Raw genomic sequence first — 14,703 nt, 5'->3', positions numbered from 1 at the left:
AAACTCAAAACAAGTCGGCATGTGTCTGTAAGAGGGGTACAAACTACTTTTGCAGGTTAAAGATTGCAGTTAGTGTCACACTGTTAGTGTCGGTGCCCGTCTGCAGCGTTGTTGACCTCAGCCAGCCAGAGTCCACCACAGCCCCGCCTACCTCATCTGCATATGGAGAGGTCTGCAGACTGACAACAAACAGAAACTATCAGATCAGGATGTCCTGACCTCACACACACAGAGCAGCTACTGTAAAAGTCCTTATTTAGCCTCAGTCCCCCTCCTCACCCCTCCCTCCCCCATCCAGCATCCACCCACTCGTCTCTCTGTCTTTAATATTGGATGGAGACACCAACCTGTCTGTCCCTCTGTTAGGAGGGACAGACAGACAGTTTGAGTCAGTCTGTCTGTCTTTAACACTCTGTCTCTCATGCTAGAAACTATTCTGAACTGTGATGATGGAAGCTGAGGCAGCAAAAAGCTGCTACTGCTTCTGTCTGTGTGTGTGAGTGAGTGTGTGTCTGTGAAAGTGTGTTTGAGTGTGTGTGAGAGTGTGTGTGTGTCAGCCTGGCACACAGTCGCAGTATGCACGCTATGTACTCGGCATGCCAACTCAGCCTCGGCACTGCAATGCAGCGCTGTGCATTTGGCCAAGTCATGCCACACACACACACACACACACACACACACACTCACACACACAAACACACATCAGTCTCTGTGTGTGTGTGTGTGTGTGTGTGTGTGTGTGTGTGTGTGTGTGTACACGTGTGTTTTCAGTGTGTTCATGTATATGATAATATTCAACCTTGCAGTGTGTGTGTGTGTGTGTGTGTGTGTGTTCTTATAGCAGCAGTGTAATGCATGCTCGCTCGCCCCTCTCTCTCCACTCTGCCTGTATGTCTCTCGTCCTCTCTCTCTCTCTCCCTCTCTCGTCCTCTGCAGGGCAGTTAGCCGCATTAGCTCCTCGCTGTCCTCAGATGACTCCTCCTCTTCCTCCCTCCTCCTCCTCCTCCTCCTCCTCCTCGGCTGTCTGCTGTGTCTCTACCTCCCCCCTCCTCACCCACCCCCCCTCCTGTGACACACCAGACGATGCGTTGACTGAGCGGAGGAGAAGAAGAAAACCTCTCCCAGCAGCCGTCCTGCCTGCTGCATGGAGGAGAAGAGGAGCACAGAGGAGGTGAGGAGCTGTCTGTCTGTCTGTCCCTCTGTTCACCTGTCTCTCTGTTTGTCTGTCTCACATCCGTCCTCTCCTAACTGTGTCCGTCCTGTCTGTTTGTCTGCCTGTGCACTCTGAAACTGTTTCTAAACCAACTGTCTGTCTGTCTGTCTGTCTCTTCATCCACCTGTCTGTCTCTCTGGGCTGTCTGTCTGTCTGGTTGTAGACACTGTTGTCTCCCTGCCACATGTCTGTCTGTCTCTGAGCTGTCTGTCCCTCTGTCTGTCTGTCTGTCTGTCCCTCTGCTGCTGCTGCACTGTAAACAACAATAACGCTGAACTGAACTGAACTCTGAGACACACTGAACTCACCTGGACTCAGACTTTATTAGACTCTACTGGTCTCTACTGGATTCTACTGTACTGTACTAGACTGTACTGTATCCTGCTGGACTGGACTGTATCTCATGTCTGATTCACACCATCACGGAGTGTCTGATGATGTGCAGATCAGCTGTGAACCGTGTGTGTGTGTGTGTGTGTGTGTGTGTGTGTGAGATGCCTGGCTCAAAGGTTTCCTGTCGACCGATGTGGTTTGTCATCCCTGTGATGTCACTGTGATGTCACTATACAGTAATAACACTGCCGTGTTTGCTCCGATAATGAACACAGACACTGAACAGTTTTTACAGTTCAGCCCAGTACTGAGGTGTAACTGGGAACCAGACTGTCCCAGTTCAGAGTTGGAGAGAGGACCTTTTTTCTCTCCAGAGACTGATTCTGTGACTGCTGAGAATCATTTAAAATCTGTGTAATTAATCCCAAAGTGACTGAGATACAGAGTTCTGATCCTTCTGGATGTAGATAAAGGTGTGCTGATTCTCTCCAGGTGTCATGATGACCTCTGACCTTTTCAGATCACAGTGTGACTGCTGTCTGCAGTTATGAATGAATGACAAGAACTCGAGGTAAAATTATTTGCGTAATAGAACGACTGACAGCAACTTATGCTAATATCAACACGTGCATGTACTTAGATGACTGGACAATAGAGTCCGGCACTCGGTAACCGCAAATACTTTGTGTAATGGGTAAAAAATATATTTCTATAAATTCCTGGATGTGGACAGGAGTAGATATTAGTTGTGGGGCATCACTGTAGCTCAGTTGGTAGTGCGTGTGCTTCATGTATTGAGTCTCTCAGTCCTCTGCAACAGCCGCTGGTTCAACTCCTGCCTGTGGCCTATTTGCTACGTGTCATCCTCTCTCTTTCCCAATCAAATAAAGGCAAAAATGAACAAGAAATAATCCCAAAAAACAAGTAAAGAAAGAAATTAACAAATTGCGGGCTGGCAGCATTTGAGAACTATAAAAAACGCACACAATAATATGTTTTTTTTCTGGAAAAATCAGAAATCAAAATGATTGCGAAGCATTTTTAACATTTATATTCTCTAATAAATTAATACCATGTCTAATATCAGTTGTCAGGATCGGACATTTGGACATTTGGGAGGACTTGGTGAAGCTCAAAGGCTGTAAGAATAATGTTGTCAGTGACTTCGCTGCTTTTAAAAAGTTTAAATAACTATTAGCTTTTGATAGATGCAAGCTAGGCTCATCATCACCGTGGAAACACAATGACAGGTGCAGGAACACAGGAGCTCCGCCAGCTGAGAACAGCGACTGTATGTGTGTTTAATCATGGGTCGGGTCATGTGACTTACATTCACAGGTCCGGGCAGGTTTAGGTTAGACTTGGTAATAACTGTGGGTCAAGTTTATTTGTATAGGGGCTCCCCCTGTGGCTCAGTTGGTGGAGTGTGCGTGTCGTGTGTTGGGGCTGTCGGTCCTCTGCAGCGGCTTCCGGTTCGATTCCCACCTGCGGCGCATTTGCTGCATGTCGTCCTCTCTCTCTCTGCCCCCTTTCTGGTCATGTTTTCGGCTGTCCTGTTGCAATAAAGGCAAAAAGCCTGAAAAAAATAAGAAAAAAGTTTATTCGTATAGACCAACATCACTAATCAATATTTGCCTCAGGGGGCTTTACAATCTGATGTTGGAAGAGTAATGGGAAAAAAATGGGTAATGGATTGGTTCAGGATCTCAGCTTTGCAGAGGCACACGGGGGCGAGTTTGCAAAATTGTGTCCTTGTGTCCTGTTGTGACCTTAAATGTGTGGTGTAAGACGTGACATTAATGACGAGGTCAACATTGTGAAACTGCACCACTTTGATGAGGTTTATTTAAAGACTGTATGTTATATATGTCATGTGATGCAACAGAACTTAAGTAGCTTAAACTTTAAAAAAAAGTCAACACTGACTTTTGGTTTTACTCGGGACATGAACCCTGGTCTTCTGGGTGAACATCTTGCGTTGGTTTGATGCATCCATCCACCCCACCTCCCCCATGTACAGACTTTCTCACTCGTTATTCAGTCACCTGACTTCCTTGCTTTCTCCCATCATAATTACTATGGCCACTAGAGGTCTCCACCTGACAATAAACATAAAAATGTGCTGTAATAAGTTGCTTGTGCAGACGACCTACGCACTGTTTTTCTCGTGAAGACAGGCTGTGCTGGACTGGATGATACAGGGCTTTACTGGACTGAATTCGAGTGTACTAGCTTCTGCTGGACTGTGTAACTTAATTACTTGCCATGTTGTACTGTATTAATTAAATTTCAGATTAGATGGACATCAATACTCTTTTTGGAGTGTAGAACAAACTTTGAATTAGTTAAAAGAGCTCTGGAGTTCACTGTAATCTGGAGAATACAGGATGGTATCATCTGCATAGAAACATACATTGCAATATACAGTTGGAGAATATATTTTATTCATGAGCAGAGTAAGCAGCAGGTGATCTAATATTGATGCTTGTGGGATTAATAATTGACAACTTGTAGTCACGTGAAATTTGATGTACAACAATATATAAAAACATTTTCTGTCCTTGATATTATGCAATTTGGGCAGATTTTGAGCAGAACTGAAACAATAATAATTCATTATTTACATTCAGAATATTCAATATTCAAGCCAAAGTAACTCGATGGCCCTCTGGTGCACGGCTGCATTACAGGTTGGGAGGGAACATGCCCCAAACTAAAAACCTTAAAGTACATGTCAGTGTTTTTTTTTTTTTCATTTTAGGTAATTCTAATTATGCTGATGTTTGTTCAAGCACTCATTTTATTCATCAGTTGGGTTTTATTTATTTATTTATTTGATGTTATAAAAATGGGGCTTTATGCCGTGATTGACAGCTAAACTCTGCTCACGATTGAGACGGACAGCCGTGTGGGCGGGACCTCGATACGGAGGCTCCAACGCTGATCACCACTGCACAGTTTCAAATGACATCACTAGAACTAGATGGACTCATTTTTGTACAGTGGGAGGAAGGGGAGATGCAGCGGCCATCTTTATTTATTGTCACTGGTTCCAACATGTTCATGGTGACTTGGACATTGTTTTCTATGTGGAAACAGTTTGGAACTATTTGACTTTATTTGATTACTTTTATATTTTTGCAGTTATTTATAATCTTTAATAGAAAGGAAACAACAAGGAGACACAGAAACTGAGAAGTGAAGGTGTTTCCTCAGTTTGTTCTGCAGGTAGATGAGAAGGTGTGAAACCGTCATCCTTTAAACCTCTCCTCCTCTCCTCCCTCCCTCCTCCTCTCCTTCTCCCCTACTGCCCTCCTCATGTTGTAGCTGTGTCCCTGTACTGAGCTGATCTCCATCCTGATGATCTACAGTTACGTCCTTCTGTCTGTCTTGCTCTGACTCAACACCTCCAACCTGAACTCTACCTCCCTCCCTGACCCCCCCGCCTCCCCTGGCCTGACCTCTGACCTCCTGTTTCCTCCATACCAACATGGATCTGAAGCATTTTGGAGGTGATATCTGCAGGATCCCTGACACTTAAACCCTTTGAACTCTGGCCGCTCAGGACCGTCTCCTCCGAGCCGCCAGCTGGTCTAAACCCTCAGTCACTTCCTGTCCCGTCCTCTGGACCGACGGCATCCGCCATGTCAGACGGGCTGCTGCAGGTGGAGATCCCCGACTTCGGGAGCAGTGTGCTGGGCAGCCTGAACGAGCAGCGGCTGCTGGGTCACTACTGCGACGTCTCCATCCTGGTACAGGGTCAGGCCTTCAAGGCGCACCGGGCCGTCCTCGCCGCCTCCTCACTCTACTTCAGAGACCTCTTCAGCTCTGCGGCTGACTCCTCCTCATCCTCTTCCTCGTCCTCATCCTCCTCTCAGGCGGTGTTCGAGCTGCCATCCTCGGTGACGCCAACATGTTTCCAGCAGATTCTGTCGTTCTGCTACACGGGACGCCTCAGTATGGCCGCCAGCGAACAGCTGGTGCTCATGTACACCGCAGGGTACCTCCAGATCCAGAACATTGTGGAGCGAGGCATGGAGCTCATGATGATGAAGGCATCCTCCTCCTCCTCACCTCTCTGCTGCGACTCACAGGTGGGTTGGGCCACGCCCACAGAGCAATGAAGTTAATCCAAGTAGATCAGATAAAAGGCAGTTTCATGTATAAATCTCTTTGTGTTGTCAATGCATGAACAGTAACCCAACGTAAAAAATAAGACGTTCCCAACTGTCTCTGTCGTCTATAACAGCCTGTAGACTGATTTCTGTGAGAAGGACTCTGGACTGTCTATTTTGAAAATCCAAAGAATGTGACATCTTCAGTCTTCAGCGCCCTACAGAACCAACAGTGTGCAACACTAGCTAACATAAGCTTAGAGATGGGGTCCACGTATGTCATCACAACACAAAGTCTGAACTCAAAGCTAACAATTCTGAAAAGCATGTCAAATATATTGTGATGTTATGCTTTTAGCTGGTTGATGATAACTAACATTAGCTTGCTTGTTAACGTGGATGAATTGCTTGCTAGCCAACTTAACAAAATACAGTCTTGAGTGGCTAATGTCAGCTAATTGGTCCAGACTACTGAGGCTGATCTGACTTGCTGTTTCCAAACTACTTTATCAGCTTACATTATGAAGCAAGCAACACCAGATCCATGCAGCGTAACTAAGTTACTGCTAGCTGGTTAACTTTAGCTTGCTTATTTGCTAATGTTATCACTAGCAAAAGATGATCTGAGTGTGTATGTTAGCTTACCAAATTACTTCACCAGCTAACGTGATCCATGATACTAACATGATACTAACTTGACTGATGATTGATTTTAGCAACAATAAATGATGCAACGGTACAAAGCAATGATGCAAGACAGGGGCACGCGTCACTCACCTAAGCTAAAATGGGATTAGCGGGATGTACGCTGTGGATCTTGTGATGGTTGCTTTGTAACAGCTAGTTAGCATCATGGAACCAATAATCCAAATAAAATGAAGGAACATTACAGACAGTAATGTTATTCTGAATATGATTGTAATTTTTTTTTCCAGCATCCAGTATTCAGCTCAGTGTTCACTCTTTTGTATGTCACGTCACTCTTTTGGCTGATGCCCAGGATGATGCTCACTCGCGCTTACAGAGTGTGAGTGACAGGATGCTGACTGCAATTCATTTAGCAGCGACAGGTTTTGTTAAAGTTCCATATAGAAATGTTCAGACAGTTTGCTGAAGCTGACATGAAACACACAAACCTTATGGAGAAAACTAAAAGAGGTTTAGGTTCAGAAATGTGTTGTTGAATTAAATATCTTCTGAAAAGCTCCCTCAATGATCTACTGAGAGCTGAACTACAGCAGCATCTTGTGGACATAAGAGGAACTGCATCTCAACAGACTTTAAATCTGAGGCTGTTCCTCTGGCCACACCCCAACCACTGATGTCACAGCTGGTGTATTTACCTTTCTCTGTCAAAAACAGAGCAAATCCCTTAGTGTTTATTTCTCAAGGCCAGTTCATGATGACAGTTGATATCATCAACAAAATAGTAACGTGAATTTTGAAGATACATTTCAGGACTCCTCAGTACAGCAGCACCTTGTTTTAATTTTATTTAAATGCATTGATCTTTACAGACAACCTCAGCAGATGAACTTGGGGGCTTTGATGCTCCAATGGTTCAGCAGCAGCAGCACAGCACCCCCCAGCTGCAGGAGGCCAGTCCAGACCAGCCGTCCCTGAGCCCGGAGGAGCTGCTGTTGGCCGTCAGCAGAATCAAACAAGAGAGAGCTGACACTCCTCCTACTGAAGAGAACGGAGGAGGAGCAGCGGCAGGAGGAGGAGGAGGAGGAGGAGGAGGAGAAGAGGCCAGGTAACAACAGTCAGGACTTCACTTTAGACCTGTGTGATCATACTGGGGCAGCCTGGTAACTTAGAACAATCGTTCACAACCTTTTTGCCTTGGAATTATCTGTAGGCCTCTTCATCACAGTTTAATAAAAGACTAATGTTTTTCCTTGTTTAGTTTGAAAATAATGAATGGCCCAAATAACCTAAAATCATTCAGTAAATCACAGCAATAATAGAAGGAGAATTGCACAGGCAGTAGCAGAGTTAAAATTTTCGGCTTTCCTGTCTTATTAATAATTTTGCCATCCCTCCAATTTAACTTCCAACCCCTTGTGACGGTCCTGACCCCAAGGTTGGCAACCACTGACGGACAGGTTTAGGATGCTGACCATGCATCAAATATGGTGGCATGGTCAGTGCTCTTACGCTTCAAACTATGATTCTGTAGGTACTCCTCTAGCATCATTCATCACCAAAGTACATTGTGTGTGTTCAGTGCATTTTCTGCATTGTTTACATCCACGTTTGCAAGCTTCAATCTGTTTTTGGCATGTCCAGTTTACATCCAGATTGATCTGAGAAAGCCTGGACAAGAAAAAAAAAACACACACACACACACACAAAATGCAATTTTTGCAAAGTGACTCGACTTTAGTGTTTTTTGCATCACTTTGCAATGCAACAGACAATGACAACAGCAAATCTAGATTGTTGGAAAAGCGTTAGGGTGGCAATGTTTACCAGTATCCTCCATCGCTGACTTTGTCTGTTGTGATGGAGAAGTTCTGCACCATGACTTTACAGTGGAATTGTTTGAAGGACAAGCTGATGGATCTCAATTTCTTATGGTTCTGCTTTGGAAAGCCGCATCACCAGCGTACATAGTTACTGATGACTTTGTTACTACAGCAGTCCATGCAGAGAGGTTGACGATGTCTGGAGCCACATCTGATCTGATCACTTGCAAACAGGAAAAAAATGTGGTTTGCCTGCAGTCTGAACCAAGTTCTTGTTCCCATCTCAGCCAGAGATACAAATAAAATATATATTATAATATATCATAAAAAACTTTGCTCATTCTCATCCTTAGTAAGAGGGGTACCTGAGTTTAAAAAACCCAACTCATCAAACTACCCAAATCCGAAGTGCATGGATTAAAAGGGCAACCTGATTTGAAAGAGACTTGAGGATACAGAACAGGAAGCAACACTTGCATCTACTTAATGATTTTGCATGACATAAATTGTTTCATCTGCCCACGTCCACAAGGGTCCACATGCAACACTTCATCAACAGGCTACCTTCAATTATACTGCAGCATTTAGACCGAATATAATTTTGACATGGCCTGACACTGGTCCTGCTTCTGGTCTCCTGCAACTAGGAAGTGAGAGAGCATGTGAAGACCTCTAACTTACACCTTCAACACAAATGTTATTAGTTAAAGCCGTTAATTAACAGCTACAAAAATGCTTTAACAGAAAATTTTCTTGTACTAGAATGAATTATTTTTGCTACGCAAACAAAAAACTGCAGGTCATCTGTCTCCTCCTTGTCTAACTCGTTTTTGTTGTTCTGTCTTCAGAGTGGACATTGCTGGGGACCTCCAGTCATCCAGGAACAGTGCTCTGTGCTACTTGGGTGCAGGTGGAGGTTTGGTTCCGGGGCTGCAGTCCTACTTGCTGGCAGGCGGGGGGCGTTCCAGTCCAGGAGGCTCCAGTCTTCCCACAGACTCCCCTCCCTCTCAACCGCCCACCGAGGAGGAGCTGGAGGAGGATTATTACGGGAACACAGTCCACCCTGGACTCTACCAGCACATCTATGGACATCCTGGAAACCCCTACAGTAAGTTCCATCATGATACAATCCAATCTGTGCTTGTTAACTGCAAAACTGTGGAAGAGCACCAAACTAATCTCAGTAGTGGTATAATCAGATTGATTCAGGACAGATCTGTAGGCTCAGAGAAGGGTTTCTTTCTGTTGCTTGTTGCAGATACAAGCTTCACGAATACTGTTCAAAGCCTTTCATTGATCTGCAGCTACTCGGGAATAAACAGTGATCAGCCACAACATTAAACCCACAGACAGGTAAAGTGAATGACACTGATCGTCTTGTTATAATGGCACCTGTCAGTGGGTGGGGCATATTAGGCAGCAAGTGAACAGTCAGTCCTTCAGGTTGGTGTGTTGAAGCAGGAAAAATGGGCAGTGTGGAGATCTGAGCAACAGATTGTAATGGCAACTGGGTCAGAGCAGAAACAGGAGGTCTTATGGGGTGCTCTGGGTATGCAGTAGATGGTACCTATCAAAAGTGGTCCGAGGAAGGACAACCAGTCCACCGGCGACAGGATCATGTGTGCCTAAAGAGTCCAGAGAACAGCTCCTGTAGCACAAACTGCTGAAACAGTGAAGGCAGAGCACAGCACAGAGCATCACAGCTTCCTGGCTATGGGGCTACATAGCTGCAGAATGGTCACTGGACCATGGAGCAATGGAAGAAGGTTGCCTTGTGTTGATGACAAGATGTTGATTTGGCCTCCAAATTCACTAGATCTCAGCCCAATTGCTCATCTGTGGGATTTACTGGAACAAGTCAGATCCATGGAGGTCCCACCTCACTTAACAGATCTGCTGCTAACATCTTGGTGCCAGATACCACAGGACACCTTCAGCAGTCTCTCTGTCCACAAAGGGGGTCTACACATTATGTACACAATATGACAATATTAGGCAGGAGCTTTTCATGTTGTGGCTCATGTCCAAGGCATTTGGTGTGACCCTTGGAGAGTGACAAGGCATGTCTTGGTGGTAACCTCCAAGTGGTTTGACCTGGGACAGGAGCTGAGGGTAGTAGTGCTTTCAGGTCTGCTGGACCGTTGTGAGTATGCATCCCGAAAAGGTGACTTGAGTCTTCTCAACTTAGTGATGGCATAATCCTTTAAGGCATAGCTCTCAAACACCATAATCTTTAGTGTCATTTTCTGGGTGGTACCTTGCTGCCTAAATTTGGGTACATGAGGCATAATCCAGGCATACTCCATCATACTCCTGACTTGGATTTTATAGATGTTGGCTCTACCTCTTGGAGTTGGCCAACTTCCACAGTGCTCTAGGATGTTGTCCAGCATGTTTGCAGATGCTGGGCAGATGGCTGGGAGACCTGGGGACAATAGACATCTCATAAGTTAATCGGGTATCAGGCTCTGAAGTGTTCTGAAGGCTCTGAACTGCTCATCATCATGACTTCCTGGATAATCTCCCAGGGCACTGGGGCCGAAACTGAATAAAATCCACTGTGATACGTGACTAAAAGCTTTACTCATTTCCATTGATGCTCTCACCCCATTTTATTTGTTGGTTGAAATATGCACAGAGAAAGTCCAGGGGATGGATTTGGACAGACCTTAGCACTTGTGGAAAGTCTGTGAGTGTCAAGAGCTGTCTGTGGGTGTAGGAAGTCTGAACAAATGGATTTAGCCAAAGAGTGTTCCCTTAAAACAAGTCTCACCTCATTGTGTGTGTTTTTTTTTTAGCAGCATCTGGTGGACATTAAAGGAACTGCATCTTGAGACCTCCTGGTTATGCTAAACATTCTTTCTCTCTGTTCCTCATTGTCCTCATAGTCCAAGAGAAGATGGAGATGCTCTCCCTCCCACTGGCTAATGAGCGTCGGCCCTGCGTGTTGGTTGGTCGAGACAACATGGCCCTCCCTGCCAGTCTGATCAGTCAAATCGGGTACCGCTGCCACCCGTCGCTCTACACTGAGGGAGACCCAGGAGAGAAAGTGGAGCTGGTGGCAGGTAGGACAACAGAACACCTGTCCAGCTGTTGGACCTGGTTTAAATTTAACACTCAAATATAAAAGGTGAAAAGTGAATTAAGTGCATAGGGTAGATTTAATAAGCAGTGATTCTAGACACCGCTTTCCTGTTCTTTAACTTGCTAATGTATTGTCATGGCAACAGGGTTGTTAGGAAGGTCATTAAACACAAAACTGTCTGGGAGAGCTGAGAGAGCAGCCAGACTGAAGAGATGAGTTATGTAAACTACAGTTAGATTGTAGTTAGTGTGTGTGTGTGTGTGTGTGTGTGTGTGTGTGTTCAGGCTCAGGTGTGTTCATGACTCGAGGTCAGCTGATGAACTGTCACCTGTGTGCTGGAGTCAAACACAAGGTCCTGCTCAGGAGACTGCTGGCGACGTTCTTCGACAGGTGAGCTGTTAAACTCTGCTGAACACTTTTAAACTCTGTTTTCATCTCTGAGAGAAATTCTAGACCTGGTCAGCTTAGTTTAGTATAAAGAACTGAAGACGGGTGTAAACTTTAGCCTTTATTCAAAGACCTACAAACACCTCTAACACAGCCAGACGTCTCACCACAGCGGTCAGCGCTGGAGAAAAGTAAAAGTCTGGCTCCAAAAAAAAAAAAAAAACGTGGGGAAAAGTAGCAGAGTTTGGACAAAATTGCAAAGTTGTGCAGAATTCGTAGGGATCTGTTCAATTTGCTTGAATTGTTGCAACATGAACTGCAACATTGCAACTTCCTGGAGGGACCTGGTTACTTAACTTGTATACATAACAGACCACGCCCACCCCAGCCTGTTCAACCTTCTGCTGTCTGACAAGAGATACAGAAGTATTTGCCGCTGTACCAAAAGACTTTAAAGCAGCTTCTTCCCTCAGACTGAAGAATTCATCTTCAGAACTCCAACGGGAATAAAAGTTTATTCTTATGACTTATTATTTATTTAAGGATTGAAAACAAAGGAGAACAAGAGGTATGGAGGCCTCAAGATGAATAAACCCGCCTCTGTTTCTGTCGTTATGAGATTCTTTCCTACAAAAGGGGGCGTGGCCTTGGTGATTATCCAGGTCTGAGAGACCTTTACCTCGCCTACAGTTATGATAGATTTGTGACACATCAGTGAGCAGTAATCTGATTGGATGAGCAGTTTAACTTCAATAGATGCTTCAAAGCTGCAGGTTTGTGTAAACAAAATGAACCAAAAAGAGGCAACATCATTGGCCGTGTATCGCACCCAGACACTCTGACATCATCGGATACCATGTGACATCATCAGACAGCATGTGACATCATCAGACAGCATGTGACATCAGGCTGTGTTAAATATTCCAGAACCTTCTGACAGTCAGCGAGCAGCTTCACGATCCAGCTGCTGCTTTACATAACAGGCCTGTCACATTGTCTCCGACGGAGGGAGGGAGGGAGGGAGGAGGGGGGAGCTAATCTAAAGCTGCGTATATGTGCTGATTGGGTTGTTATGGTTTCCATAGAAACACGCTGGCCAATAGCTGTGGGACAGGGATCCGCTCCTCCACCAATGATCCAAGCCGAAAGCCCCTGGACAACCGAGTGTTAAACACCGTCAAACGTAAGACACACACACACACACACACACACACACACAGTGTGACTCATGGATTTATGTCTTTTGACTGTATCTTGTAAATATTGAGACATTTTTACTTCTCTTCCTCTTCATCCTCCTCCTCTTTTACACTCTCATCCTCATCCTTCTCTTTTCTTCCTCCTCCTCCTCCTCCTCAGTCTACTGTCAGAACTTTGCTCCTAACTTTAAGGAGAGTGAGATGAATGTCATTGCCGCTGACATGTGCACCAACGCCCGCCGCGTCCGCAAACGTTGGCTCCCCAAGATCCAGTCCCTCCTCCCCGACAGCCTCCCCGCCTCCTCCCAACCCCGCAAACCAAAGAGGGGAGGAGGAGCCGCAGGAGGAGGAGGAGGTCAGGGTGGAGATTCAGCGGTGCAACCCAGCGGCAGCCCCTTCGAGCTGGACCTGCGACAGCTCAGCGCCTCCTACCTCGGCCTGGAGGCTCCGCTGTACGGCGAGCGCCGTGGCGAGCGAGAGGTGGTGGGGGAGAGGGAGCGGGAGAAGGAGGCCCCAGCTGCCCTTCTGCCCCACCTGCAGTTCGCTGGGGGTCGTGGCGGGGGAGGAGGAGCCGGAGGAGCCGGAGGAGGAGCTCAGGCGGAGGAGGCGCGGATGGGCGGCGAAGCAGACGGCGGAGGACGACTACAGACTGAACAACCACCAGACCTCCCCCTCTCTCTGTCCTCCGCATCTTCTTCCTCCTCCTCCTCCTCCTCACACCCCTCCCCCCAGCCTGCAGAGCCTGCCCCTCCGCACAGGGGATTGGCCGAAACAGATGAGAGGGGGGCGGAGCCTCTGGAAGACAGCCAATAAGCTTTCTATCGCATCTGCCTACCTGTATGTAAATAACACAATAGCTACCTGTCCCCCACCTGTCTATCTGTCCCCTACCTGTCTACCTGTTTGTCTGTCCCTACCTGTCTGTCTGACCTACTTGTCTCTGTTCCCCTACCTCACTACCTGTCCACTTGTCTACCTCTCTGCCCCAGTCTGTCTACCTTTCTGTCTGACCTACCTCTGTCTGTCTGTCTCCTCCTCTACCTGTCTGTCCTCCTGTCTGTCCGTCTGTCTGTCTGTCTGTCTGCTCGGCTCTGCTGCATGTTAACAGCCTCCTGCAGTCCAGCACACAGGCCCATAGCAACAGGACTGATGATGATGATGATGATGATAATATTCACTCTGATAATGACAATAAAGCTTCTTGATAATCAGACAGTTTGTGTTTCTGGTTCCTCTGATCTGAGACTTTCAAAAGTTCATCTGTGGACTTGGACCTTAAATGATCATTGATAAAAATTACCGATCAATTAATCGATTAATCAGACTGACAAAATCTTTAAAATGTTACATTTTAACATTTGTTGCACCCCTCAATCCAAGTTTTATTTCCACAGCAACATGTTCCACAGAGTTACATACAACCTTAGAAGTAAAGGTGATAACTAGAAGCATATAGGGTTCTTCAGCTTGTCCCCAAAGGAGAACCATTTTTGGTTCCTGTTAGAACTTTTTATAAAAGTTCACTGGTAACCCTTTCAAAGAGTTCTACCTAGAACCCAACAAAAAGGTTATACCTAGAACCATCTGTGAAAGGTTTCAGCTAAAACCAAATGTGAGAGGTTCTACAGAGAACCCTTTCATTGTGCAATGATTCCACCTGGAACCCTCTCTGGAGGTTCTATCCAAACCTTTCTACCCTTCTAAGGATACAAACAAGAATCCAACCAGGGGGTTCTACTGAGAACCTTTTTATATTACGATTTGTTCTTTGGATGAAAGGGTTCTTAATGGAACCCTCAGTCATACAAAGAACCCTTGACAATTTCTTTCTTCCAAAAAGGGTTCTTCAGAAGCAAATAGTTCTGGATAGAACCACAGCCCTTCAGGAGGAACCCTGTTGGAA

The 14,703-nt window shown here is 45.7% G+C and overlaps 1 protein-coding gene across 1 annotated transcript; it reads left to right on the top strand.

Annotated features, from left to right (window-relative positions):
• Positions 1-1,053: 1,053 nt before the first annotated feature.
• Positions 1,054-13,966, top strand: LOC146319735 (nucleus accumbens-associated protein 2-like). The gene is made up of 8 exons (XM_084729396.1): positions 1,054-1,171; positions 4,874-5,640; positions 7,179-7,414; positions 8,978-9,237; positions 11,018-11,194; positions 11,499-11,604; positions 12,687-12,784; positions 12,961-13,966. The coding sequence occupies exons 2-8, from the start codon at positions 5,191-5,193 to the stop codon at positions 13,611-13,613; spliced, it is 1,980 nt and encodes a 659-aa protein (XP_084585522.1). The 5' UTR covers positions 1,054-1,171; positions 4,874-5,190; the 3' UTR covers positions 13,614-13,966.
• The last annotated feature ends 737 nt before the right edge of the window (positions 13,967-14,703 follow it).

The sequence above is a fragment of the Lutjanus erythropterus genome, chromosome 10 (assembly GCF_056507025.1).
Source record: "Lutjanus erythropterus isolate fLutEry1 chromosome 10, fLutEry1.hap2, whole genome shotgun sequence".
Classification (NCBI taxonomy): Eukaryota; Metazoa; Chordata; class Actinopteri; order Lutjaniformes; family Lutjanidae; genus Lutjanus; species Lutjanus erythropterus.
This window is presented reverse-complemented; position numbering and strand designations above follow the sequence as displayed.

Coding starts and splice junctions, on each gene's coding strand:
- LOC146319735 (XM_084729396.1), top strand. CDS start 5,191: ATGTCAGACGGGCTGCTGCAGGTGGAGATCCCCGACTTCGGGAGCAGT. Junction 7,415..8,977: donor GGAGGAGGAGAAGAGGCCAG/GTAACAACAGTC, acceptor TTCTGTCTTCAG/AGTGGACATTGCTGGGGACC. Junction 12,785..12,960: donor AGTGTTAAACACCGTCAAAC/GTAAGACACACA, acceptor CCTCCTCCTCAG/TCTACTGTCAGAACTTTGCT.